The following is a 27357-nucleotide window of genomic DNA, read 5'->3' on the forward strand; positions in this document are numbered from 1 at the left end:
GTCTGCCGGGTCAGCTAGTGATAAATAAAAATAATGTTTGAGCTAAAGTTTAGTTTAGCTGCTAAACTCGAAATGAATTCTTTAGTAAGAATACGTTTTTCTTTAAAAGTTTTGGGTTTTCTTCTTAAGCTTTAAGACTAAATGATTTCCAAGATCCTTTATTTAAATATGTTTTAATCCAAACTAAACTTTTGTCATATGTAGTTTATAGAAGAGCTCATGAGAATTAAAGTGTCCTAATGAAAGACAAATCTTTTCAATAAAATATTTATTCGAACCAAAATAATCAGTATAGGATAACACAACAGTGAATCTTGTCCGCTCTGTAAGTAGATAATATAAAATAATCTAAAACTAATATTGAGATAGAACTATATTTTTACTAGAACAATTAAATCTGTAACTAAAATGTAATTGCACCCAAAAATAAAATGCTTAAAATTATAGACATGCACAGTGAAAGTGTAATTTCTCTGTAAAAAATATAAAAATTGATTTTTAAATATATATTAATTTTGACTTTTTAAAATAAATTATAAACTCTCCGCATATAGTAAATTAATATAAAATTATAATCTTAATTTACGTAATAATCATTCTTCACGATCTCACTAACACATAAAATCTAAGACTAAAATTATTAAAATAAAAATTGATCTTAAAATATGGAATCATGAGTCACATACATCGTCTTCACAAATAAACATAAAAAAACACAAATATTCAGGAAACAAATCTAATAGTAAAAATTATTATTATAAGGTAACAAAAAAAAAAAGTAAACGGAATTTTTAAAGGAATTAAATAATTGTATATTTAAAAGTTATTAGCGGTGCCGTTGACAACAAAACTCCTGACTTCGGTCGTGTTTCTGGTCTCGTGGTCGGATACCTCCTCAATGACGATGTCTTCGTTCTTGACGGGTATCGGCGGCATAATGTCGAACAATTCTCCTAATTTCCGTCCAGTGGACAGCAGCGTGTTCGTCAAGAAATCCTCAGTGAGATCCGGTTTGATTTTCGCTTCGATCTTGTAACTGCCGTAATTCTCCTCTTTGACTACGGGCGTTAGGTAATCCCGGCCGTCTTCGTAGTCGAATTCGAGTTTTTTCATACGTTTCTTCAGATTGGGCGGCCAGTCCTCGTCTATGGGGAGGTCGACGTAGCCGTTTGGCAGAACCTTGTGAGTGTCTAGGTTCTTGACGACCTGGTAATCGTGGTCCGAGTGGGGGCGGTTGAAGGTGATCAGCTCGTCCATGTTGAACTCTCCATCGTCGATCACCGTCTCATCCAACGTCATTTCTACAAAAAAAAAAACATTGTAATTTAGATAATGTCCAAACTACAAATATAGAGTGACGTGTGTAGTGAAATTTACGTAAAATCATTTTTTTATTTATTGCTTAGATGGGCGGGTGTTAAGTGGTTACTGGAGCCTATAGACATTTACAACGTAAATGCGCCACCCACCTTGAGATATAAGTTCTAAGGTCTCAAGTATAGTTACAACGGCTGCCACACTCTTCAAACCGAAACGCATTCTGCTTCACGACAGAAATAGACAAGGCGGTGGTACCTACTCGCGCGGACTCGCAAGAGGTCCTACCGCCAATAAAGATAGTACTGATTACATTTTCGATTGAGCTAAAATTATGAAAATAAATGATTTTTTTATTGCTTAGGTGGGTGGACGAGCTCACGGCCCACCTCGTGTTAAGTGGTTACCGGAGCCCATAGACATCTACAACGTAAATGCGCCACCCATCTTGAGATATAAGTTCTAAGGTCTCAGTATAGTTACTGTGTAATTTCCCTCTCGCTTCCATTTGACATTAACCTACGTAACATAACGCTTATATTCGTTAATTCTGTACATGTTTAATTATCACAAAATAACAACGGCAGCATTATAACTTTACAGATAATTTAATTTTCCTATATAATTTAATTTATTTCTGGTTATTATATTACCACCTATTATCCAAAGTATCATCTTCTGATTTACTTTGTTAAATTTTCTATTATACATTAGCAATTCCCTTATTGTTTTTTTTTTCATGCAAGAAAATTTAAACAAATCAGTTATATAATGCACTAGTTGTCCATTGAACTGTTTGAAGCAATAAAACGGGCCTTATGTAAGCTCATCACCACTGAAATGAAAACGTTACGTAATTTCCAGATCCGATACTCATTGTTCGTTTAGAATCTTTTGCAAGTTTCTCCAGTAATAAAAGTGGGTTCATGATTCATTTTGAATGTAAATGACAAAAAATATCTTTACAAAAACTATATGACTTCGACATGAACTTTGTTTTTTTTTGGCGAGGTGCTTCGTAAACTCTTCTTCTTTTGATATTCTATATCGAGGGGTGAAATACTATTTGTTTTAAGCAAAATTTTTGCAACTTCATAGGAGAGCCATTTAAAGTTGTAAAATTGGGAATAATATCATAACAAAAAAAAAATCGGTACGCGTGCAACTTGGTGCACGTGAATGAAGTGAAACTTCTTTTTCGATGTGTATAATAGCCGGCAAACTTCTTGAGCATTTGTCGACGTAGTGGGGGTAAGTTCGCGCATGGTACACTCACGTGCAAAAACATTATTTACTCTGCGTCATAATGCTATTAAATTATGAAAATCAACATATTATGTATTTATTTATATATTTATTAGAACATCAACAAAAAATATAGGTTAATAATTGTAATAATTTAATCTTGGGGTAAAATAGATATTCCTTCTATTAAGTCAAAACTAGAGCTGTTGCCAGGTCTTGGTTCAGTTGAAGCGAAGCTGGTATTTGTAATTTTTTTTTTCGTTATCCTAATCTTGACCATCATCATCATCACTGTTTTCATCACCCGAGTCGCTATCATCGTGATGAGTCGACATAGGGCTCATTGGTGTAGTTTACAACTCGGTCGGTTCGGTCTTCTTTTTTGTCTATAATTAATGATTTTTTGGAGATATTCGATTCGTAGTAATCGAATGTTACTTTTTTCAATTACCAGCTTCCGATTTTTTTTCCATCTGAAGCCTAGCTCTTTCATAATTCGTCGTAAGCTTCATTCCGAGCCACTCACTACTCACTGATATTTTTCTTGCTTCCGAAATCTGTTTTACTTTTTCCATATCATTCTTCCCCTGTTTTATAATGAAGCAATATACGTCGTACACAATTTTTCTACCCTTTCTTTTGAATACTACACCAGTTTGTCGCGGCATAGTGTATTTTTTATAAAAAATCAACAAACACTCAACATATAGCAATGGCAACAAATAACTTAACGATGAATAACGATAGACTTTTCACTGTACGCAAGCGTACTTTTGGGAGCAAGCGGAACGAGGGCGCGGTGCGGGACGCAAGGTTCGATTGATCTACCAATAACGCGCTCGATACGATGTCCCCTGCCGTCGCGCCTCACCCTCACCACCAAAGTGATCTAAAATTCGGTTCTGCGCAGTCAAGGTCATTTGCTCAAGAAGTTTGCCGGTTACTATACCTAGTATTATGGTTTTCTTCATTTTTCATCCTTAAATCAGATTGCTCTTGTAATAGCTGTGTATAAGAGATGCGACATCTTCAACATTTACATTATATATATTTAAATTATAGATAGAAAAATATATACATTTTTTTTAAAATACTTCATTAAAATATTGGACGCTACTCGTTGCTAACGCTCACACTGGCCTGTAACAGGTATACTACGCGCATGCGTTCGAGTGTCACTCTCGATCTGTCTATTACTATTCCATGGTAGCGTTAAACGTTTAACGCTACCTTGTTAGAAGTCGCATTAGAAGTTTTACTTCAAAAAACTTCTTTAGCTATTTGAATGAGGTAGTAAACTTAATCGATGTTCAATTGAAAACATCGAATTGTTGATACTGATACCAAAGAAAACGGATCTTTAATTACAAAGATATATCGCTTAATCCAAATAGCCTTTCACCCCTAAATCTATATCAATCTGCTGTGGTGTTTACGGATGTTCCGTTATAACTACTGAACCATGCATCCGATTGACTTGAAACTTGGTATCCATGTAAAAAATACATGTACTTAATGGATAGGCTAAATATTTATATGAGTGTCGGAGTCCCTAATAATAATGTTAATTTTAAATGCCCTAATTTAATTTTTACTGGTGGTAGGACCTCTTGTGAGTCCGCGCGGGTGGGTACCACTGCCCTGCCTATTTCTGTCGTGAAGCAGTAATGCGTTTCGGTTTGAAGGGCGGGGCAGCCGTTGTAACTATACTTGAGACTTTAGAACTTATATCTCAAGGTGGGTGGCGCATTTACGTTGTAGATGTCTATGGGCTCCAGTAACCACTTAACACCAGGTGGGCTGTGGGCTCGTCTACCCATATAAGCAATATAAAATAAATAAAAATTGCCCAACGAAGCGGGCGAGTACGGCTAGTATTATTATATAGACGTACTGTTGGTGGCGGAGAGTAGAGCCCGCGTGACTGCGGGGGAGGCGGGCGCGGCGGGGGAGGCGGGCGAGGCGCGGGGCGGGGCCTCGTCGCGGAGGGAGGGGAGCGCCACTAGCGCCACGGACAACAGCAGCACTAGCAGACACGTGGCCGGCTGGGCAGACTTGTTCGTACTGCTACCACTCGCACCCTTTAATACGTTCTGTAAATATTCAAACGAAAACATAAATTAAACCTGTACCCTACAAATACCAATTCTATATTTTACTAGCTGATCCATAACATACACTTAAAACAAACAAAAGGAATCCGTCCGACGGGGGACACGTCAAAGGATAAAAAAATATATCGTATTTTTATTTAACTCCGAGCATTTTCATATGTATCTACCTTTTAAACCTTCTCTGGACTTTCACAAATAATTCAAGACCAAAATTAGCCAAATCGGTCCAGCCGTTCTCGAGTTTTAGCGAGACTAACGAACACCAATTCATTTTTATATATTTCATATTCTATATTTTATTGTAACAAAAATTGACAATTAGGATATTTTGACGGTAATTTTCCGCGTAATAAAGTAATTTGAAGTGACGGCGCCATCTAGTGTCGTTCAGATGCAATCAACCTTATGGTATCGAAAACTAAAGACTGAAAATTTTCGAAATCTCCGTTATCGTAATGAATGAAAACTCAAGTTTTCGGTTAGTAAAAAAAAAAAAAATGTAATTTCTCTCAAGTTTCGTTATGAAAAATTATATAAAATAATAGTTCAAAAAAAAACTAAATAAATACGCTTTTATAGAAAATCCAACTAAAAAATAGAAAATAATAAATTTTAATATTCTTGAATTAAAAATAGTATAAGAAAAAATTATTTTATTGTAAAAAAGCGTCAATCCGAGGTTTGGAAGGGGGTCAAAATCATGGTCAGATTCCGTTACATACTAACATACATACGTCTGAAGATAATAAAAGCGTATAACGACTTTCATTGATTAACAACTGTTATAGTAATCGGCAAACTTCTTGAGCAAATGACCTTGACTGCGCAGAACCGAATTTTAGATCACTTTGGTGGTGAGGGTGAGGCGCGACGGCAGGGGACATCGTATCGAGCGCGTTATTGGTAGATCAGTCGAACCTTGCGCCCCGCACCGCGCCCTCGTTCCGCTTGCTCCCAAAAGTACGCTTGCGTACAGTGGAAAGTCTATCGTTATTAATCGTTAAGTTATTTGTTATAATTGCTTGTGGACTTTGTTGCCATTGCTATTTGTTGAGTGTTTGTTGATTTTTTATAAAACATACACTATGCCGTGACAAACTGGTGTAGTACTTAAAAGAAAGGGTAGAAAATTTGTGTACGATGTATATTGCTTCATTATAAAACAGGGGAAGAATGATATGGAAAAATTAAAACAGACTTCGGAAGCAACAAAAACATCAGTGAGTACTGTTAGGTGCATTATTAACGAAGCTAAAGGCTCTGGCTTGCTCGCCGTGTTTCGGACTCCGGGTAAGAAAAGATCAGGGAAGAAGAAAGTTACCGGAATGGATAGTTTCGTTCAATCTGTAATAAAAAGATGTAATCATAATAACTACAAAACAAGCAGCGAAACTCCGTACCGTAGAAAGGCTTCGAAAAATTTAAAGAAGATATAAATTTTAATGGCTCGGAATGAAGCTTACGACGAATTATGAAAGAGCTAGGCTTCAGATGGAAGAAAAGAACAGAAAATAATCGGAAGCTGGTAAATGAAAAAAGTAACATTCGATTACTACGAATCGAATATCTTCAAAAAATAATTAATTATAGACAAAAAAGAAGACCGAATCGACCGAGTTGTAAACACCGCCGATGAGCCCTATGTCGACTCATCACGATGATAGCGACTCGGGTGATGAAAACAGTGATGATGATGATGGTCAAGATAATGATAACGAAAAAAAAATTACAAATACCAGCTTCGCTTCAACTGAACCAAGACCTGGCAACAGCTCTAGTTTTGACTTAATAGAAGGAATATCTATTTTACCCCAAGATTAAATTATTACAATTATTAACCTATATGTTTTGTTGATGTTCTAATAAATATATAAATAAATACATATGTTGATTTTAATAATTTAATAGCATTATGACGCAGAGTTAGTAATGTTTTTGCACGTGAGTGTACCATGCGCAAACTTACCCCCACTACGTCAACAAATGCTCAAGAAGTTTGCCGGTTATTATACTTCTAACAAGAACACTTTCCTTGAAAAAATTTAATTAAAATTGTGGGTAGGCTCAACCACAGTCCGATGATTTACCTGTAAACGTTTCAACTGAGCACTCAGTGATTGGTTCTGTGACTGCAGTATCTTTATCCTCCTAATTAACGTCTGGTTCTCTGCGGTACACTGTTTTACCCTGAAACAAAATTATTTGTCAGTCTTTCCCTATTATTGCGTCATATTTAGCAACTAAATTATTCTTCGGTGTCTTAAAGCAATATTTTCAAACAATTTCGATGTTATTTACATCCTATTCTACTTCTAACATAGGTTAGGTTAATGAAATTTAGAGCATACCGACATGTATAGATACATTTGCCAATAAGTAATTCGTGGCAATAGATTGCTCATAAATTAGTTGCACAATTAATTTACTACTAAAATTTATATAAAGAAAGAGATTATTATGTATTCAATATTAGTAATCTAAAACAGATTAGTACTGTTTTAGTATTGACGTTTGAAGTTACCGGATGTTTAGTTAGTTGTCAAAAGGTTTTTGACCTCGCGCTTCAATTAATTATTGCCAACATCACGCGTATTTTTTTTTCTTTGTTAAAGTCATACTGTCATCAGCGACTTTTTGGCGGGATAAAAATATGAATATAAATAAAAAAAAGACATGACCTAAAGGTTTTAGTTACCAGGTCATAAAATCCCTTAAAATACCGTCATCAGCAATTAGCAGTACCATTGTTCTTTATAATCGTGAACGATTCCGATGCACGATTACACGTTTACAACTGTTATTTAGACATTGATCTAGAACTCGAACCGGCAGTGTGAAGTTATTACCTGTCTTCGAGTCCATCGACATATTCCTTCTTGCGTTTCCTCGAGTCCTGAGCTGAGATCTTGTTCCTGATTTTACGTCTGATCCTCTTCAGCTCCCGTTCTTCGTGTTTCGTGAGCGGATAGCTGGTGGGTAGCGTGATGCCCTCCTTCGCCAAGAGGCGGCGCTCCTCGGCGGTTAGCACGAGGCGCGGGTACCCGTTGCGACCGTCGCTGACCTGAGTCTCCTTGTGGTCGTCGTCATCGTCGCTGCGTTCGCTTCCTGAGTCATCTAATTGGGGCAATAAACTTATGTTTGTACAACAACAAACAACAAGAAAAAAATTCGTCAAATATTTCAAATGGTCAAATATTTCACTGGTGGTAGGACCTCTTGTAAGTCCGCACGGGTAGGTACCACCACCCTGCCTGTTTCGCCGTTTAAGCTCTAATGCGTTTCGGTTTGAAGGGTGGGGCAGCCGTTGTAACTATACTGAGATCTTAGAACTTATATCTTAAGGTGGGTGGCGCATTTACGTTGTAAATGTCTATGGGCTCCAGTAACCACTTAACACCAGGTGAGCTGTTAGCTCGTCCACCCAACTAAGCAATAAATAAATAAAATCGAATTGCACAAGTCCCTTAAAAGATCGAGCAACGCGTTACGTTCAGAAATACACTTGACTTGTGGAAGGAAATAACATAAAAAGACTTGCATTTTTAATATTTTAATTTAAATATAATTGAAGTATTGCGAATTAGGGTTTTCATAGTTTTCCGTTTCCACTACCAAGAAACCATAACTTAATTAGGGGCGGTTTAACATTCACAATGGAATGATCGGAACATGACATGAAAATGACATTCTGCGTTGACTTAACACTAACGACATATAAGATGAGATAGATTTAGAAATATCAACGATCATTGCAACCTCTTGACAGCTCCAAATAATATTTGATCTATAATAACTTTTTCATTGTAACGCCAAGCATTGACCGTCCTCGCAACAGTACGAGCCATTTAGACTCAAATATTTGTAGACGATAAATCAGTGTGAGATGGGCCTTAATGGGTCCAACGACCACATCTATCAATAAAGGCGGCGACAACGCCAACAATTGCTTTTAATCGAGCAAACGATAGCTCAAATAAGGCCAGGACTCACCGCAATTATTGTTGTGTTCGTACTCGTATTCATTTCTGGATTCTTTCAAGTCGTTGAGTTTGCTTTGCGATAACAAATTCGCCGCCGCCAACTTTATATTTGACGCGTTCTTCAAGTCTGCCGCGTTTATAATCTTTATCGATTTCAAATCTTTCATGTCTTTAATCGTGACGGGCAACAATATCGAGCGCGGATTTCCCGCCATCGGGGCCACCCGGATAACTCTCCGCTGGGGCGCGACTGATTCGACCGGTTTCGAATAGACTTTAGTCTGCGGATTCAGTACTTGTATGTTGGCCACTTTGACCGGTTTCTGCGGTTGGGCCGTCACGATTAGCTGCGGTTTTTGCGTGGTCCCGGGCAACTTTATCGTCGGCTTGTGGTGTTTGGTTTGGACGGCATTTAGCGACGACGTTGAAGGGCGACGTTTTCGCCCGTTCTTACCTACGACAATTTCATCTGTCATTACATTTTCGCTAAGACCCCGTGTGCAAAATTCAAGCCTCTCCGCCCGTTTTTTTTAGCAGTACCAACAAGCGAGAATAAACATTATAATATTTACAGTTTCGTAATAATGAAGCGTTTTGCAGTTTTAAAAGTAAGCGCGTGAGTTAATGATGGTTCATGCGTGATGTTAGTAATAGAAATAAAATCGACACGTTCAAGATTAGTGCGGTATTGAAATACTGTTTGGGACCCCAAAATACGTAATCCGCAAGCATTTCCACAATCTTTGTTCAATCGACCAATGCAAACAACAGGCTACCTCGTTATGGTTCGTGTTATTAGATAATCACAATAAAAAGTCTTATTGAACAATGTTAGTTAATGTGTAAACACCGGACAATACAGGAACAGTAAGCAAGAATTTTGATAGAATGTGAATCTGGAAACTAGCGAAAACTTATTAAGATACAAGCAATAGAATGGCGCATGTTAAGGTATTGTTGATTCAAGTGTTGTCGAATGAGTAAGAAACGTTGAGGTCACATGTTTGAGGGCCACATATGTTTTTTTTATGGAATTTTAGTAAACATATTCGAAACATTACAGATAGAGAAATATCTTCGGAATTATTGTGGAACTAATACCGTGTGTGCCTGTGTGTAACTTTATCTTGAGATCAAACTTGTTTTTTGATAAAACGATCTTCACTAAAACTCGAATATCGTACGTATTTTAGATAGGACGTATTTTACCACAATAATGTCTTTATATTTGAATTGGAGCTCTGCGTGAATTAAAAAAAAAACAAAGTTATACGAGATAAATATAACGACTCAGATTCATATACCCATCAAAAAAATAATTTCTTCGAATGAACTTTCCAGAAAGAATTTTCATAGTTATTGTTAATTCTGAATACCTAACGACTTCATAGGAACTCAAACGCATAAACTCTATGACCATTTTTATTTATTAAATCAATACAGCTGATTTGATAAACAAAAATGACACTAAACATTCACTAAAGAATTGTCATATTATAAGTACCACGGCGGTACGATTGTCAGAACAACATGCGGTAAATAGTTTGGCCATAAAACACTACTCACCCGGGCTGTGGAATGTATTCGCATTAATGAATCCGGGGACGACGTTCTGCTCGAAGTCCTGCATATCGAAGACGTCGTCCGCGAGGTCCGTGGAGCTATTGGACGTATCATTCGAATCCCGGATGACGACATCCTGGGTGCTGGGGCTCGTGGGTCCGTCGGCTATCGGAGCCGGCAGTTCCTCCTCGCACGAGTTTTGTATGAGAAACGGGGACAGTTGCTGTTCAAAATCGCTGTAACAATTTGGATTTTTATGTTTTGCAATAGAACATAAATTAAAATTTGACTCCCGAAAATTTGACTTTTTTTTATTGCCCTTGTAGGCAGACGAGCTTACGGCCCACCTGATGAGAGTGGTTACCGTCGCCCATGGACTTCAGCAATGCCAAGGGCAGAGCCAAGCCGCCGCCTACCAAAACCTAAATTGAAGGTCGGTTAATATATTGAAGGAATGTTGTATTTCCGAAATGTCATGTCAATCTTCAAAAACGGGTTCGGTGTGGTGAGCAAAAGCGCGATAGTGATTCTAACATCGACGTTGTCCATGATCAAAGAGGACATTCCACCAAGCACATGTTTAAGAGAATTGATATTTACAGGTTTTTAAAATTTTCTGATGTACCTACTTGACGGACGTTATGTCCAATGTATCCCTGAATGTTTAGAGTTAGCAGTATATGAAGTTATTGAAAATATTGAAATTGCCCGAATATCGATTAATATTTTGATTGGCGACGAGATTATGATAATTAAAGTATTTAATTAATTCATGAGTGATTTCTTGACCTTACTCATACGTACATATTTATGTTTGTATGTTATAAAGATCATTAACCTAACCTATGTAATAGAATAAAAGCTCGAGCAGCTGTTAGCTAATCCCACCTCTCCTGGCTGAGCCCTTGCTCGCCCATCTGTCCTGGTGAAACTGGAAAGGTCTCCGGGCCACCAGTAATCCTTCAATAATGAATGACCAAAAAAAAGTGAACGGTTTTTAATATTGTACTACTACGTTTCAAAAAAAAGACACTGGTATAGACATCAAAATATCTGACGTGTTTCACTTCTCTTAGTCACAAATGATGATGAGCGCTAAGCCCCAGACAACATGATGTAATCGTCGTGAGTTTGTTTGCAACCAACGTGTATCTGTGTTTGATAGAGTTTTAAGTAGTCTCGTAGTATTTAGTTGAAACAATATTTTTACAGTGCTACGTAATAATAATGATCCACTCTTATTTGCGTAGCTAGAATTAATGCGTTTTGATTGGTTAGGGGCGTTAGGGCTCGCGTTTTAAGATTTCTGTTTTAACTGCTCTTGTTAGGACTAGTGTTAGTAAATTCTCTCAGGATGAGCCCGTGAGCTCACCTACTAGTCCGGGCATAGCTGGAATAAGCTCTTAGGCTACCAGCTCAGAGGTAGAAAAATAAAACGGTTTTAGCCTTCGCAAATACGCCAATATTTAATTAGATTTCTTGCCAGAATTTTTTAAGAACCAACTCTAGCCTCGACCCTACAACTCAAGACGCGTGACAGACATGTCATTCACATGCCGATCCGGTCACGATCTCACAGGTCGCTAGCAAGTTCCACCACGTAAATAAAGTGTTTTTTCTTTCGTATAACTCCTGTTTTCACACCTACGATGTGAATTAAGCATCATTATACCAATGAACAAATATATTAGCGAGAAACGCTTAGGTACACACAGCTAAGGTCGTTTGTGTGTTACAGAATAAACATGTAACGAACAGGTGTTTGTTTGTTTTGAACATAATGTATTAATATGAATTATAATTTCTATCTATTTTGACTCAGAACGTCCCGAAGGGCAAACAATTTTGAACGGTTGTGGCGGGTAGCCATCATACAACGCAAGATAATTGACAGATGCCTGAATCTCGCATACGACATTTTCAAGATAAGCCTGCATATATACAAGTCAACATTCGGACCGTCGGTCTGTCATCACGGATCCTCCTGATCCATTAACGGTGCTTTTAGGCAATACAAGCACCGATCACCGTCCTCGTCGAACTCGTCGCAAGCGAATTAACCCACAGACACGGCCCACTGAGTTTTTCGCCGGATCTTCTCAGTGGGTCGCGCTTCCGATCCGGTGGTAGATTCTGCAAAGCACTGCTCTTGCTAGGGCGGTGTTAGCAATTCTCCGGTTTGAGCCCCGCGAGCTCACCTACACAAGCTAGGGTACGCTGAAATAGCCTCTCAAGGCTATCAGCATAGGTAGGAAAAAAAAAAAAAAACCGTCGGTCTACCGAGCAATATCACCCGCTCGGTGGAAGATCTTCCCTTTGTCGTAAGCCCCAAACGGTAGCTTCGGCCATGGATATGATAATGGCATAAGCATAGCTGTATTACTAGTTATCGTAAATATGTTATTACGTTCTGAACAGTATATGTAGCTATCGCTTGTGTGCAAATTATCAACCAACATGGCACAAAATACCATAGGTTGCAATTGTGAACAAACACCACATTACATGCGTATTAAAATACATATTTAATTTTAATGTCATAAAAACAATAACTGTAATATGCAATTTATTATGTTTTAATTTTATTAATTATTTACCTAGTCGTTTTATTTTGATACTAACATACTTTTAAGAGTTCTACTAGCATAACGAGTACTGGTTACTTTAAAAAAATAAAGAAATATTAATAATAATTAACTATTAATAAAAACATAGAGCCAAGCAAATATTTTCATTAGAAGACGAACAAAATTGGTACGTATACCAGGTATTTACTTAGAACAATTGAGAGTTATGAGAATGTGTCTACATTTATACCGTCGTTACATAGTGCTATAAATACTGTTGCATCAGAGTCAAGAACGTTATCAATCCACAGCACCTATTCCAAGATAAGACTTTTAGGTCCGGTATTTTCGGTACTTCATAACATTTTTCGACTTCATTGGATAATTAGCCTATTGTTAAGTTTGTTTCGGGGCACACGTCCTCGTCAGCAATTTCAAGCATCCATTCTCTCAATTTTTTTAATATTTTTTTGTGTGCTTAGATGTGTGGACGACTTCACAGCCCACCTGGTGTTAAGCGGTTACGGGAGCCCATAGACATCTACGACGTAAATGCGCCACCCACCTTGAAATATAAGCTCTAAGATCTCAAGTATAGTTACAACGGCTGCCCCACCCTTCGAACCGAAACGCATTACTGCTTCACGGTAAAAATAGGCAGGGTGTTGGTACCTACCCACGCGGACTCACAAGAGGTCCTACCATCAGTAAAGCATTCAAAAGAAGTGAACATTCAGACTGGTTTTCATCTTATCCATATAATAATTCTAATAACTGGGAGCAAATACACACGGTCATCCGGCCACAAATTATGATTCCCTGGGTTATGGGTACCACAGACCTGTCATACGTACATACTCGTATACGTTTAAATATGGACCGTTTATTTTGTAAGTGGTGAAGTCCATTTTTGAGAAAAATGAGCTATCACGTAATTCATGCTGAACATAATGTAATTTTTTTTATATATAACTAGTCCGTGTTTAACTTCTCAAAAAAATCCCATGTTTTGTACAACTTAAAATCGGTCGCTAAATGAAATTGCATAATCATCGATTATGAAAGTGGTGTAAGTCCAATTGACAGAGGTAGGTGGCATAGCCAGACCTCATATGCTTTGCCTGTATTTTTAAATTAACAAATATAGTAACCTTTAATTTTCTCGAAATAAAAGAAAAGGGACTTACACCACTTTCAAAATAAACGGTCCATATATACATAATAAATACCCAGACAAAGAGCCACGACCCTCGGAGCAATAGTCAGATGCACTAGCTACTACACCGCCGAGTCAGTACTTAAAGCTCACTCGGACGGAGGAACTCTACGATCGGCCATGATCATATCGTTGGTAAATCGAAAATTAGCTGCATCAAACCGTCAATTGCCGTGGCCGCCGTTAACTACATATCCGATACTATAGACCGAATGGTAAACAGTCGACGTCGCCCTAAAAACGTAATTTCAGATCCTCCCGATCCACTATCGGTGCTTTTAGGTACCTCAAGTATCTGTTATCGTACTCGTCAAACTCGTCGCTTGCGACGAAGGGTGAGTAAAGTAACCTACAGACACAGCCTAGTGAGTATCTCGCCGGACTTTCTCAGTGGTTCTCGCTTCCGATCCGGTGGTAGATTCTGCGAAGCACTGCTCTTGATAGGGCTAGTGTTAGCAACGTCCTCAGATTAGAACCCCGTGAGCTTACCTACTCGCCTAGATTAGGTAGGAAAAAAATTTGCGCAGTATTGCTATCGATAATATTTTTTATTATCAATTTGATTTTCGTATTCTTGAATTGTTCAAACCGGACAATCAATAATCATTGTAATCAATCTTAAAAAATGATTTATTTAACTAGACTATCGTCTACAGGTAGGTACTATCGGAGATTCAAAATGTTTATCTACTATTTAATTATCGTAATGAGCTCTTCCTTATTTTTTTAAACGCAAACGTAATCATTTATACTTTTTTTATATTATCAACGATAACAATGAATGATACTGAATTATAGAGAGATATCAAAACAGCGTAGCTTCCGATGGAACTGGTTAGGCACTTATTCTTGTAAAATGTGAACAAGTTCATCTTATTACCATAACGAGTTTCAGGTTATGGCATCTAGTGAAAACCGTGTTAGAATGTTAAACTTGATATAGGCTTTTCCGATGAATATGAAGTGGAATTAAATGAAAGTCGCTTTTAGATCACTTCCCACGATTATTTTTTCGTCTCATAAATTATGCAATCGCAATAAATAAAACCAATATTTAGCTCTTTTTTTCATGTAGTTTTCTTTTTAACACGCTTTTATTTGGTTCGGTAGGTACGTATATAAGGGAATATTTGAACATAATATTAACAGAATTCGTCCAATTATTTTAAAAATTGCATACGCATCAGGAACCTATGAAAATACAAAAAAAAAAGGAATATCGTCCTTATAATTTTCTAACCAGTGTCAAAAGGATAAAAAAGATGAATACAACTGTTGTTTCGATTTTTGTTTTGTCTTTGGGCTACATTTATTATTTATGAAATTAAAAATTATAAAAAAAAACTTCATAAAAATACTTCAAGCATACGCACATATCAGCTACTACTGGTAGTGTGATTTGTATAATAATAGTTACTAGTGTTCGCCCAACGGTTCAAATTCGACCATAATCATTTACATTACAATAGGTAGGAGAAAAAAAAAACAACTTTTCTTTCTCATTGATAACAGTAAAGATCGTCAATAGATAAAAACAAATAAAATATTTAAAGGAAATCGGTTGATAAATGCAGCATAAAATGGTACCTAACTAGTTTATCTTCGACCATTTAAATAACGATTATGTCGATAATGCCTGTAAGTTTATTCAAATAATTAATTTTAGTTTATCAATCTTGAAATACAAGCAGTTCTCAGAGATACGACGAAACGGTGCCTCTTTTCAGTTTGTCTGCAATTTTGGAAGTGATAGATACTTCTCAAGAATACCTAAATACAAACTTGTCAATGAAAATAAAGGTAGATGTCGTCTATTTAAAAAAAAAAGACGAAGCTAAGTTCTCATTCTCCGTCCTTGTTTCTCAACCGTAAAAAAAGTTACATTTCTGTGACATGTACCGAGAAGAATGCGCTGTCTCTCTCTTACGCGATGAAAATTTTTTTATTTACTTACGTTACGTGACGTTGAAAATTCTGTATATCGGCATTACAGATTTCATGTTTCAGAAACCGAAAGAAGCGTATATTAGAGAGTATTTATGAAAATTAAGATTACATAATGTATATAGATATTTCAGGTGCTTCAAAATCTGATATGCAGTCTTTCATCATTCATCGATTGCGTCATCTCTTTTATGTTACGTGTTGTTTCTTTTGCATCCAAGGTTTGAAGCTGGTGATTTCAGTGATTTCTTTTGTGCTAAAGTTAGGACAGTAAACTAATTGTAGTTGGTTTTCCATGACTAAATGTGCACCCAGTAAATACACAAATGAAAAAAAACCCCGAATTTTTATGATATGATACAAGGGCGGGATGATAAGTAACTAGCCTAATAATAAAACACTTAACTTTCGGTGATAATATTAATTTTATTTTTCGACCTAGTCTCCGTGAACCTCTACGAACTTATTCCATCTTCGTTCTAAAGCAGTAATGCCTTCCATAAAATAATTTCTTTCGAGGCATGTAAAGTACTCCTCTACAGCGTACAGCGGCTATGACTTCATCATTTGTGGCAAATTTCTGTCCGCCCAAAAAAGTTTTGAGCTTAGGGAATAAGTGGAAGTCTGATGGCGCTAGATCAGGCGAATAAGGTGGGTGGGGCAGCAAATCTTACTTCAATTCATTGATTTTTGCCATAGCTTTAGCACATGTGTGACCCTAGGGTGGAAGATGTTTTTCTTATCGCCAAACCCGGTCGTTTTTACTGAATACATTGATGACGGTTATCTAGAAGATTAGCGTAGTATTCTCCGTTAATTGTTTGACCTTTAGGAAGGTAATCTATCATCAAGATCCCATCCGCATCCTAAAAGACGGAAGCCATGACTTATCCAGCCGACTTTACAGCCATGGCCTTTTTTGGAGCCGACCATCCCGATTGCGTCCACTGTTTTGATTGAATTTTTCATTCTGGCGTGTAATAATCAACCCATGTTTCATCTGTTGTTACAAATCGACGTAAAAAATTGGCTTTATTACACTGAAACGGTCCAAACATTCTTTTGAGTTTTGCACCCGAATCCATTTTTGATCGTGCGTAAGCAATCGCGGCACCCAACGGGCCGATAACTTTTTCATATTTAATTCCTCACTTAGGATATGATGTACCCGTTCTTTTGAGATACCTGTAGTGTCAGATAACTTCAATCGTCGATCTGTTAAAACCATATCATGTACTTTCACGACCATTTCCGGTGTCGTGACGCTTTTTGGACATCCGGGGTGGGCTTCATCTTGGACACATGTACGACCGCGTTTAAACTAATCCACCCAGTTTGTTACTGTGGCATAAGAAGGAGCACATTCACCCAAAAAATTATTTAACTCGTCATAGATATCTTTCCCCTTCATGCCCTACATATGAAGAAACTTTATCACCGATCTTTGTTCAAATTTATCCATTTTGAAAACACTTGACGGAATATATTTTCAAATGACAAAAAATCAATAAAATTTTCACGCCACCAAATTGAAATTTAGAACACAGGTGGCCAGAGAGACGAATTTACAAATGACATATATATTTTTTGAATTTTAACTTTTTAAATAGCAGAGGCTAGTTACTTATCATCCCGCCCTCGTACTATTCCTTTGTGGAAGGTCAGGCCTGCACACAAACATAAAAGGTACCTTATATAGTTACAGGACCTGCCTGAACCTTGGTTTAATCGTAATCCGATACGTATACATCGGGCGTTTACTCATTAGGCCATGGACACATAAAATTACTCTTCACTTTTGTTCTAAAACAATCCTTTAAAAACAATCTTATTCCTTTTTGACATAATTAAAGCAACTTTACCTTGTTTATTCGACTACTCCCTGATAACGATAATGCGCTACAAATATCTAGATCGTTATAAGGGAAATAAAATGATTGCCTTATCGATAAATATCAGATTAGGTTACTTGTAAATGGCATTGAAAAAAAAAAAATAACGAAACAATTCAGACAGGCGTGAAGGTATGAAATAGAATACGTATGTATAGCTTCTGATGTTTATTGAAAACGGAAAATATCATTTGGAATGTATTTAGTACGATATAAGAAGCGTTGATGTATTGCAAAAGACATATCAAGTAATGAACATGTCGTCAGAGAATATAAAAATAATTCCAGATAACAAAATCCGTCACGATAACAAACCGACTTGCGATGCCATTGTTGTCAGCGTCGATTTTATATGAAACAAGACTACAAAACGGTAATATGGTATGAAATTGAACATAATCAAATGGAATGAGCCGAAATTAAATAATTTCCCAGAAGAAAGGTGAGAATTTACTGAGACTTCAGTGGATTTTTTGCAAGAAAGCAACATCCGACGACTTCATTTTATTTACCCACACTTATGAGTTTTCATTAACGCTGAAAGATTAATAGGCCGCCATTATTATACGTTTACTGAATAACTAAATCAACAAAATTAAAATGGTTAACAATGCCTCGATGCTCGCGTTCCCATGAAAAGTCCATAGCTGAATCAGTTCGTCAGTTTGACTTTCTTTAAATATGTTTTCTAGAAAATAGGGGCAGTGCGTCTCAGTTTACGACTCTTATTATTTATATTAGTATTTGCCTGTCTATTGACATAAAACCTTGACATCTAAAATTAGGCTGTTACTTATCTATGACGTACATATCTTGAATAAGACCTTTCAAATTCGGTCTCATTATTTTGTTTCCAGAAATTACGGTATACGGTTCAAAAGGTGTTCGTTTTTTAAATAGACAACCGGACACCAAAAAAGGAACAATATAAAAAATATTGTTTTTGTTTAAAATTTACGATTCATGTTTTAAATCACTACAAAAACCTAATAATTATAACACTATTTTAAATTAAACGCGTGACGTCATATGTGGTTGATCGAGTTTTAGTGTTTATAATGTGGTTCGGTTGTATTTTACTTATCGGTACCTACTTAACCAGCCACCCATCAGCACATGTAAAGTAGGCAGGGTACCATTAGCCTGCCTATTAGTGGTGTGGTAGCGCTGACCCGTGCGTCCTACAACCAGTGAAATATATCCTTTCAAAGCATCCTTTAGCAAAATCGAAATCCCGTCTTTTCTTTTGATACAGAGATTTATTATTGATCCTCCTCCTCCTTGCGTCGTTTTCCTCATTACTGAGGGTCGTGGTCATGGCCTTGAAACAGATTGTTTTTTATAGTGCACCGCCATCTGTTCCTATCTGCAGCTGAGTGCAGAGCATCGTGCACTGTGGTATCCAGGGCTGCACGAATCTGGTCCGTCCAACGGGTCGGGTTCCTGCCTCTTGGTCGCTTGCCCTCGACCTTTCCAGTGACCATCAATTTCTCTAAGTTGTCACTGTCTTTCCTTGCGATGTGGCCAAAATATTCAAGAATCCTTCGCATGCAAATGGTGGAGAGTCTAGTCCGGATCTTCAACTGAGCTAGGATGGATACATTGGTGCGGCGTGCGGTCCAGGGAATACCCAACATCCTCCTCCAGCACCACATTTCGAAGGCATCAATCCGATATTTATATTGATTATTATATTTACGCTATTGAGAGACATTACAAAAGAAAACAGAATGACAGAGGCTTTCATCAAGACATTTTTTTTTGTTAACGATTCCAAACCCATGCAATTTTCAATTTCCTATTTACCTACGTTCTGATTTACAATGATCTGATCACAATCAAATCAATTTAATCGGTGCGTAAAATTTAATGTGTTTTTTTCGCCTACTAATAATCCACTAGAGATAATTATATTAACATTTTTTTTAAATTTAGAAACATTTGTTTAGTTTCAACCTACATGAGGTACGAAAAATGTTAATTTTGTACAATATTTCTCTATATATTTAAAATTCATATGAATTTTATTACTGAACTGCAAAATAGTTATTTGGTAACGTAAGCATTTTTTTTACAAGCAATGAACATTCTTGTATTGAAACACCTCATGATATAATAATTCAAGAGAAGGCAACTAAACTGAACTTCGTGAATTCCGATATGAGTCAAGAGACGATTGCTTTAAACAAACTGTTTAGGTACAATTAAAATTAACTTATAAATTTTTCCTCTAATGTCTTGTACTTTATATATCTATACATTAATACGTGAAGGAAAAACTTTGTATCCCTTTTTACGAAAATTGCGCGGACCGAGGAGTATGAAATTTCCCACACTGATAGAGAATATAAAGGAGTGCCGAATGCTAATATTTTTTTAAATTATACCTAAAAAATACATTAAATCAATAAAAAAACCATTACACACACTGCCATGTATTTGACGCACACACGCATGCATACTATTTATTTATTGTCAAACTTTTGTTCTTGAAGTCTGTTGTCAAATTGAGAATAGATTAAATATTGTTTGTCTTTGTTAATATTTTTTTTAGTGTAGTATTGGCGATATTTGTGAATATAGAAGTATAAAATACAATCATAATAGTTACAAACTTACAATTCCAATTAATTATAGTCGAATTTCGACTACTGCTGGACCTCTAGTACTAGATAAATACATATCGACCGGGACCATGAAAACCGTAAAGTATTTGAATTGTCTGTAATAGTGTATATATGTAATTCTATCTAATCTAATATGCATTAATTAAAAGAATAGAAATATCCGCGTCTAAATTAAGCAGTGATAGTTTCCAATAATTATTTTATTTTCATTTTCTGGTTAAGTAAACAATTTGAAGGCTTGCCTGATGTAGTGATTGCTGGATCTTACAAGATATCACACCATGAAGGGCGCAAGGCATCTTAATATAAGACCTCGAGGTCTCAATTGTCATGTAAAGCTGTTAACACACCCTTCAAACCAAAACGTATGACTGCATCGCGTCCAAAATGAGTAAGTAGTATTGTGGTACCTGCTCATATGGGTTCAAAATATGCCTACGCTACAATCCTCATATTTTTTGTTGACAATGCAATGTAAATCAAAACCTCAAATTTGGTACGACAGCCTTGTTGTGCTATTAAAAATTTACAAAGTCAACTAATAAACACTGAATCGCTCAATTACAAATGTAATTTTACACAGACCCCATTTATAAATCGTCAGCAAAACATGCGATTTCTTTCTAGAAAACTCAATTGTTTTTTGTACTTGTTAATTGTAAGAACACAACTATTCTATTTATTTATAATATGTTGTCCTAAAATGGTTAAGGATATCGTTTGATTTTGATTTTCTTATACCGCACTTTTGTAAAATATTAATTTATTGCATTTTTTAGTTACCGTCAGCAATGCCAGGAGCAGACAGTATTCACTCAACTACCTTTCATTTTAAGTCCCCTCTGCAAGGTCTAGATTTAATTTATACAACCCGTTGCACTCTTCCCATATAATATTATTCCTACAAATATAAATAAATATTTTCCTGTTTATGTCGCGGTCAAATTCAAATCTCTAGTGTTTCGTTTAATTAAATGCGACTTCTATTATAAGCAAATTACAACACAGTTGTTAATAATAAGTATGCCAACTACATACAGGGGTATTTATTGGGAACACAGTGCAACGTATGACGTAGCATAGTTCAAAGCACTGATTATTATTATCATGCGTAGCTTGTCGTTAGTGGGCGTTTCCGTGTAGAATGTTAATACTCCCGGTAAGTTGGTCGCACGTTATGGTCATGGCTGTGATTCACCGAATCTGAATGGACACACGAACTCTCATGCTTTCTTTGAACGTTTGAATATTGAAAATAATTTTGTTTATAAATCTACATAACTAGACAAGCAAAGGGTTCAAATGATTTTTAATAAATGAGGAAATCGTTCCCTTTTTTTCTACCTATGGTGATAGCCTTGAGAGGCTATTTCAGCTTCGCTCTAACGTGTAGGTGAGCTCACGGGGCTCAAACCAGTGTTGCTAACACTGGCCCTAGCAAGAGCAGTGCTTTGCAGAATCTACCACCGGATCGGAAACGCGACCCACTGAGAAGATCCGGCGAGAAACTCAGTGGGCTGTGTCTGAGGGTTAATTCACTCGTCGAGACCTTCGTCGCAAGCAACGGGTTCGACGAGGACGGTGACCGGTGCTTGTGGTACCTAAAAGCACTGTTAATGGATCGGGAGGATCCGTAATGACGTGTTTTGGACGACGTATTTACTATTCGGTCTACGGGATCGGGTATGTAATTTCCAGAAACCACGACACGCGAGGGTTCTGATGTCGTGCCGCCTTCTCAAAGTGATTTCGCCCCACTCTCTCGTCTCCGAATTGGGGGACGGTAGAAGGACAAGTTGGGAGTTGGTCAAACTACAACTAGCAGCTCAACAACCCGCTTTGAAGCTTTAGATGATATAAAGCTCAGCGTAGGCAGGTATGGCTAAAGTGACATCGGACTGACGGACGTCGCGCTACGACCACTTGGCTTCTCTGTCTGACCAGAGCCTAAATGCAGTCGGAGTTCTTCGGAACAACATTTATCTTATTGTTTTAATCTGAAAGGTATATGACTGGTTCGCATCCGAGTTTATACCCCGGTACAGTTAAGCCGTTTTTGTTACTGGTAAATAAATTGAGCATTCTCTGCGAGGCATCGTGTCTGTCTTTTCTAGAAATTGCTCTGTGGTATCGAGGCGATCTTATCACCAGAGGTGGACCGCGGGTGCAACTCGATTAAGATAATTATAATCAAAAAACGTCTTGACCTTGAAAAGTATATTACACTAAATTGCTTTATTACAATATTATGAAACAAATATTTTATTATATAAATTATTTGCTGAAGATTTTTTTTGGTATTATATTCGCAGAGACAACTCGAAGATAAGGTCGTGTTATCTCAAGCCATACTCACCGAGCAAATAATATCAGGCAGTTTCCAGAAAACATATTGTTAAGATAATTTAATATTATAGTGTTTTCAAATTACGCACTTATGAGTCACTACGTCGTAGGTGCAAAAGGAAAAAAGTCCCGTTGTTACTTTTATGCTATATACAAAGGATTATTATTATCTTATCAAGTCTTGAAATAGTTCGAAGGACTAAAAAACTCTTGTGTTAAGCGCTTACCAAAAAGATCACAGTGTCAATTCCATCCATATTGCTTGAGGTTAAAGTCTCAATTAGTTTGGAATGATAGGTATCTTAGCGTTCCATTATATTTGGACGCTTCAGCGTGATTTTTCAAGTTAAAATGTATTAACCAGTTCTGATGTTATACTGGTATTATATGCAGCATCTGCTTGTATATATCTATTAAGTCCATGAGCAACAGTGAGCAGTCAGCCCAGATAAGGCTTAAGCTCGTCTGCCTTCAAAAGGACTAAAAAACGTGCCCCTCGAATGTGATTAAATATATTTAAGTTCGATTATATTAAAAACAATTTATCTGATCAGAAAGCAATCTTTCATGTTACAAAATACAATGCATGAACTATTTATTATACAACGTACTGAGCTCATATACGATAATGAATCTGGGGCGTTACGTAAAATCCCAACGGACAATCACGAAGCGTTGTCACCATACATATATCGTCTTCGTGTCAGTGCTCTGCCCAGCTAATGATATTACACATGCCGTTGCTATAGAAATATGAGTTTTATGGCGAATGCTTAAAGAACTACGCAAAAGGTAACGGGACTTTCGTGCCCAATGCCTATTTTTCAAGCGGATTTATAGGCTGTAGTTAAGAATAATGAATAGACACGCGCAGTTTAATTAAATGAACTTCAAGTTTGTTCTTAAGCTGAATTTAATGTATATAACTTGTATTTGTTGGCTATATTGTAGCTAGTAATCTTGACTACATCACGACCATGGGTTTGGGTTCCCAGTTTATTTTATTTTTCTGCCTAAAGCTTGAGAGGCTATTTCAGCGTAACCTTAACTAGTAGGTGAGCTCACGGGGCTCAAACCTGACAACGTTGCTAACAGGAACCCTAGTAAGAACCGTGCTTCGCAGAATCTACCACCGGATCGGAAACGCGACCCACTGGGAAGATCCGGCGAAAAACTCAGTGGGCTGGGTCTGTGGGTTAATTTACTCGTCGAACCCTTCGACGAGAACGAACCGAGGTTCCCAGTTAGAGTCATTCTCGTCAATAAACGAGTTTAAGATCTTCAGATTTAATTAACATTTTCTGTGACAAAATGCTGAAAGACCAATAGTGCACTATATGAATTACCAAAATATTTAATCTTTGCAATGTAGAATAGTTTTAAATGTAGGAGATGTATGGAAATGGTAGTGCAAGGTAGAGGGGGAAGAGGTCGACCGAAGAAGACATGGATGGAGTGTGTGAATGACGATATGAGAGAGAGAGAGAGGAGTGAGTGTTGAGATGACGGCTGATAGAAGAGAATGGAAGAGAAAAATTAGCTGTGCCGACCCCACATAGTGGGATAAGGTGGAGAAAAAGAAGAAGAAGTAGAATAGTTTTAAATATTTTATGTTACTCACAATTCAGCATGATCACTGGAAATTCCACTGTCTGAACAGGTGCTACTTATAGCTTTAGAGGTTTCTGATATATTTTCAGAGCAAATGTTGAAATCTGGAATTGACTCTTCGAGAAAATCCAAATAGTCCTGGTCCATGGAGAATATCTCCATGAGTTCATTTGGCGCCGTCCACGTGTCTGACTGTAATTAAAGTATTTTATGATATTCTTTTATTGTAAAAAAAGCGTATTAAAATAGCTAGTTTAATGTGATCTGTGTCAAGAATTGTTTTTATAATTTCTCATTACAATAGATGATTATACTCGTATATACACGATCACAGTTTAGTGGCAGGTTTCTTTTTATTATTGTACCCTAAAAGAAAATTACTTTCATTAAAAAACTTAAAGAATCACTGAAGTCACGAGTTCACTGGGGATTTATAGGTTTCTTTTTATTATTGTACCCTAAAAGGAAATTACTTTCATTAAAAAACTTAAAGAATCACTGAAGTCACGAGTTCACTGGGGATTTATATCAAGCATTTATATCATTTTATACATACATTGTAAATTTTTATTTCAACCAGTAATTCTTTCAACATAGACATATTCTAAAATATAATTAGCGAGAAATATGTTTTATATAATAAGCAGCTCTCTGTTTTTTAATTATTTTATGCTCTAAATTATTTTCTAATAAAATTATTTTGGTATGTCATTCATCAGTTCAATGTATTATGATTACAAATTTAGTTTTTAACATACATAATTAATATTTATTACTGATATTATTTAACCACATATACAGTATAGAAAGTGAGTTTCAAAAATAATTCCGAAAAAATATATAAATTTTAACAAGTAATTTTTGTGAGGTAATTATTATCATCCGCTTTTGTCTTAGATTAAATTATATTATTTTTATTTCTGATTTTTATTTTTATGGCAGAATAGGCTTTATTTTGTATTGCGTAGATGATACTTCAATATTAACTCTTAAGTTGGGTGGTAGTATTCTACTCTTCCATAACCTAATACAATTTCATCATTAATTCTATTCAAATATGCACCTGTCAAACATTAAAACTTGGCAGACCAAAAGCTTGTCTGTCTATATTCAGCAATTAAAAAAATGTACTTTGCCCAACCTATTTTAGGTATTTTATGCTATAGGTAATTTTGTTTTAAGTGATAACCATTTGCATAAATGGGACTAATGAGCTCACAGTCCAGCTGACTTTTTAAATAATTAACAAGTGATCATTAAAATACAATGCGAACCAAAAATGTATATTTGGCTTTTAGAAAGGCTTTGTTACATCTGAAGTATGAATCAAAGTGATAAGAATTACTTTCATTTTAAAACTAAATGGTACAAAGTGAAAGGTTTCTTACTGGTTTCAGTTTATAACTTACAGACATTCACAATCATTTTAATTGAGAATTCTAAAGCAATATTATTAAATTTCATGAAAATTATTTTTACTTTCTATAAAGGTACATGTTGCAATAAATTTAACATAAAAGCATATGCAGTTGTGTTAATTCACTTTTTTTTTTAATTTTGATCAAGAAAAGTAACCTCATGTTATTCACATAATTGAATTTAAATTGTTTACATCACAATTTCTGAGTAAGAATGATTGTTATTACTAGATATATCCCAATGTAAGCATTGAGCATAAATTATATTATTAAAAAATATTAACAGTTCTCAGCCCAATGCATCAGTGTTTATTGTGAATTATCAAGCTTAGAGTACTAGAATGTTTTTAATTTAAATAAAGATTACCTCTATCAGAGACAACAAGTCCACTTTTTTATCCATATTGGAATACACTTCACTTTTCAATGTTACATCAACATTTATGAATCACAACAAAATTTTTTGTATGAAAAAAAAAAACTGGAAACGTTTTTATGCAGTATCAAAAAGTACTGGGATCTTGATACAGTATTGTCGGCTTTTTTCAACTATTTACTGTGCGGCATATGGTAAAGGTAGCGACCGCATGGTGCCTAGCTGGCAATATCTTGTTTACGCGAACCGGAATGTCTAAGCGCGAGTTAATTTATGACGTGTTTGTTTCAAGCCAGATTATCACTTCTCACTTCGCAATAATACGCCGTTAAGGGAAAACCACTGTTCTTATAAATACACAAACATAACAATGTGAGGATGATACAACAGTGAGAGGATCTGTGAAACGTGAGGTGCAGATACCGGCGCCTGAACAAGAACTGTTCACAAAATGAAATGACTAAGTAACGGTAAAAGTGGCGGCGTGCGCTCACGAAAGCCACTCTAAACAGGCAGACGAGGTGAACGCAACTTATTTCTTCATAGTACGTCTGCAAGAACGATCGTTCAGTATCTACTCTTGGCTCTGATAAGCTATCAAAGATTACGAAAGATACTAACCATGAGGCCTTCTTCGAATTCCATTTTTTTACACTTTTGATTTAGTAATGCTTATTACTAGACATACTTTAGTAAAAAATCCTGTATTTTCGGAAAATTTTTAGAATTCATTTTGTTCCGATAAAAACTCAGTAGAGGTCATAGTACTGTAAACAGTATAAAACTTCTTCACTTATATAACATATTTTATAATTGCACTTCAACGAGGTAAATATTTTATTGTATAAATATTTATTTATTACTATTTATGTACAACTAGTTTACAAATAAAAGGAAACATGACATTTCCCTACAACTTCCAACGTGGAAATAATGACGTCACTAAACTAGGGACACTTTTCGGAATGTCATTGGTTGATTCATTTGATTGCATGCTGAAACAGCGATACCACTTACGCCATCTATGGACGATGATTAATTATTTTTATACCAACTGTACGACACTCCGTTTAACGCAGCAATTTAAAAACAATTTTCAGCTTGTAAGCGTGTAAAATTATAAAATAAATACTAGCTATTT

General features: G+C 36.2%; 1 protein-coding gene across 2 annotated transcripts; it reads right to left on the reverse strand.

Moving 5' to 3' along the window:
- Nucleotides 1-253: 253 nt before the first annotated feature.
- Nucleotides 254-27156, reverse strand: LOC114252958 (uncharacterized). Of its 2 annotated transcripts, none has more exons than XM_089736187.1 (8): nucleotides 26838-27156; nucleotides 24433-24614; nucleotides 10223-10455; nucleotides 8667-9110; nucleotides 7523-7790; nucleotides 6764-6863; nucleotides 4457-4655; nucleotides 254-1301 (listed from the first exon to the last, which is right to left on the reverse strand). In XM_089736187.1, exons 1-8 carry the CDS (start codon nucleotides 26859-26861, stop codon nucleotides 817-819), a joined length of 1935 nt encoding a protein of 644 aa, XP_089592313.1. In that variant the 5' UTR covers nucleotides 26862-27156; the 3' UTR covers nucleotides 254-816. The 2 variants fall into 2 exon arrangements, with proteins under 2 accessions (XP_089592313.1, XP_089592312.1); XM_089736186.1 differs by lacking the exon at nucleotides 26838-27156 and adding an exon at nucleotides 26208-26738.
- Nucleotides 27157-27357: the final 201 nt, after the last annotated feature.

The sequence above is a fragment of the Bombyx mandarina genome, chromosome 21, assembly GCF_030267445.1.
Source record: "Bombyx mandarina strain Sakado chromosome 21, ASM3026744v2".
Taxonomy (NCBI): domain Eukaryota; kingdom Metazoa; phylum Arthropoda; class Insecta; order Lepidoptera; family Bombycidae; genus Bombyx; species Bombyx mandarina.

What these genes read in the sequence shown, in the direction of transcription:
- LOC114252958 (XM_089736186.1), bottom strand. Translation starts at nt 26,243, where the DNA reads ATGGATAAAAAAGTGGACTTGTTGTCTCTGATAGAG. An exon ending in GAATACATTCCACAGCCCGG is followed by an intron (nt 9,111 to 10,222) that starts GTGAGTAGTGTT and finishes AAATTGTCGTAG; the next exon opens with GTAAGAACGGGCGAAAACGT. An exon ending in CTCAGTTGAAACGTTTACAG is followed by an intron (nt 4,656 to 6,763) that starts GTAAATCATCGG and finishes GAATATTTACAG; the next exon opens with AACGTATTAAAGGGTGCGAG.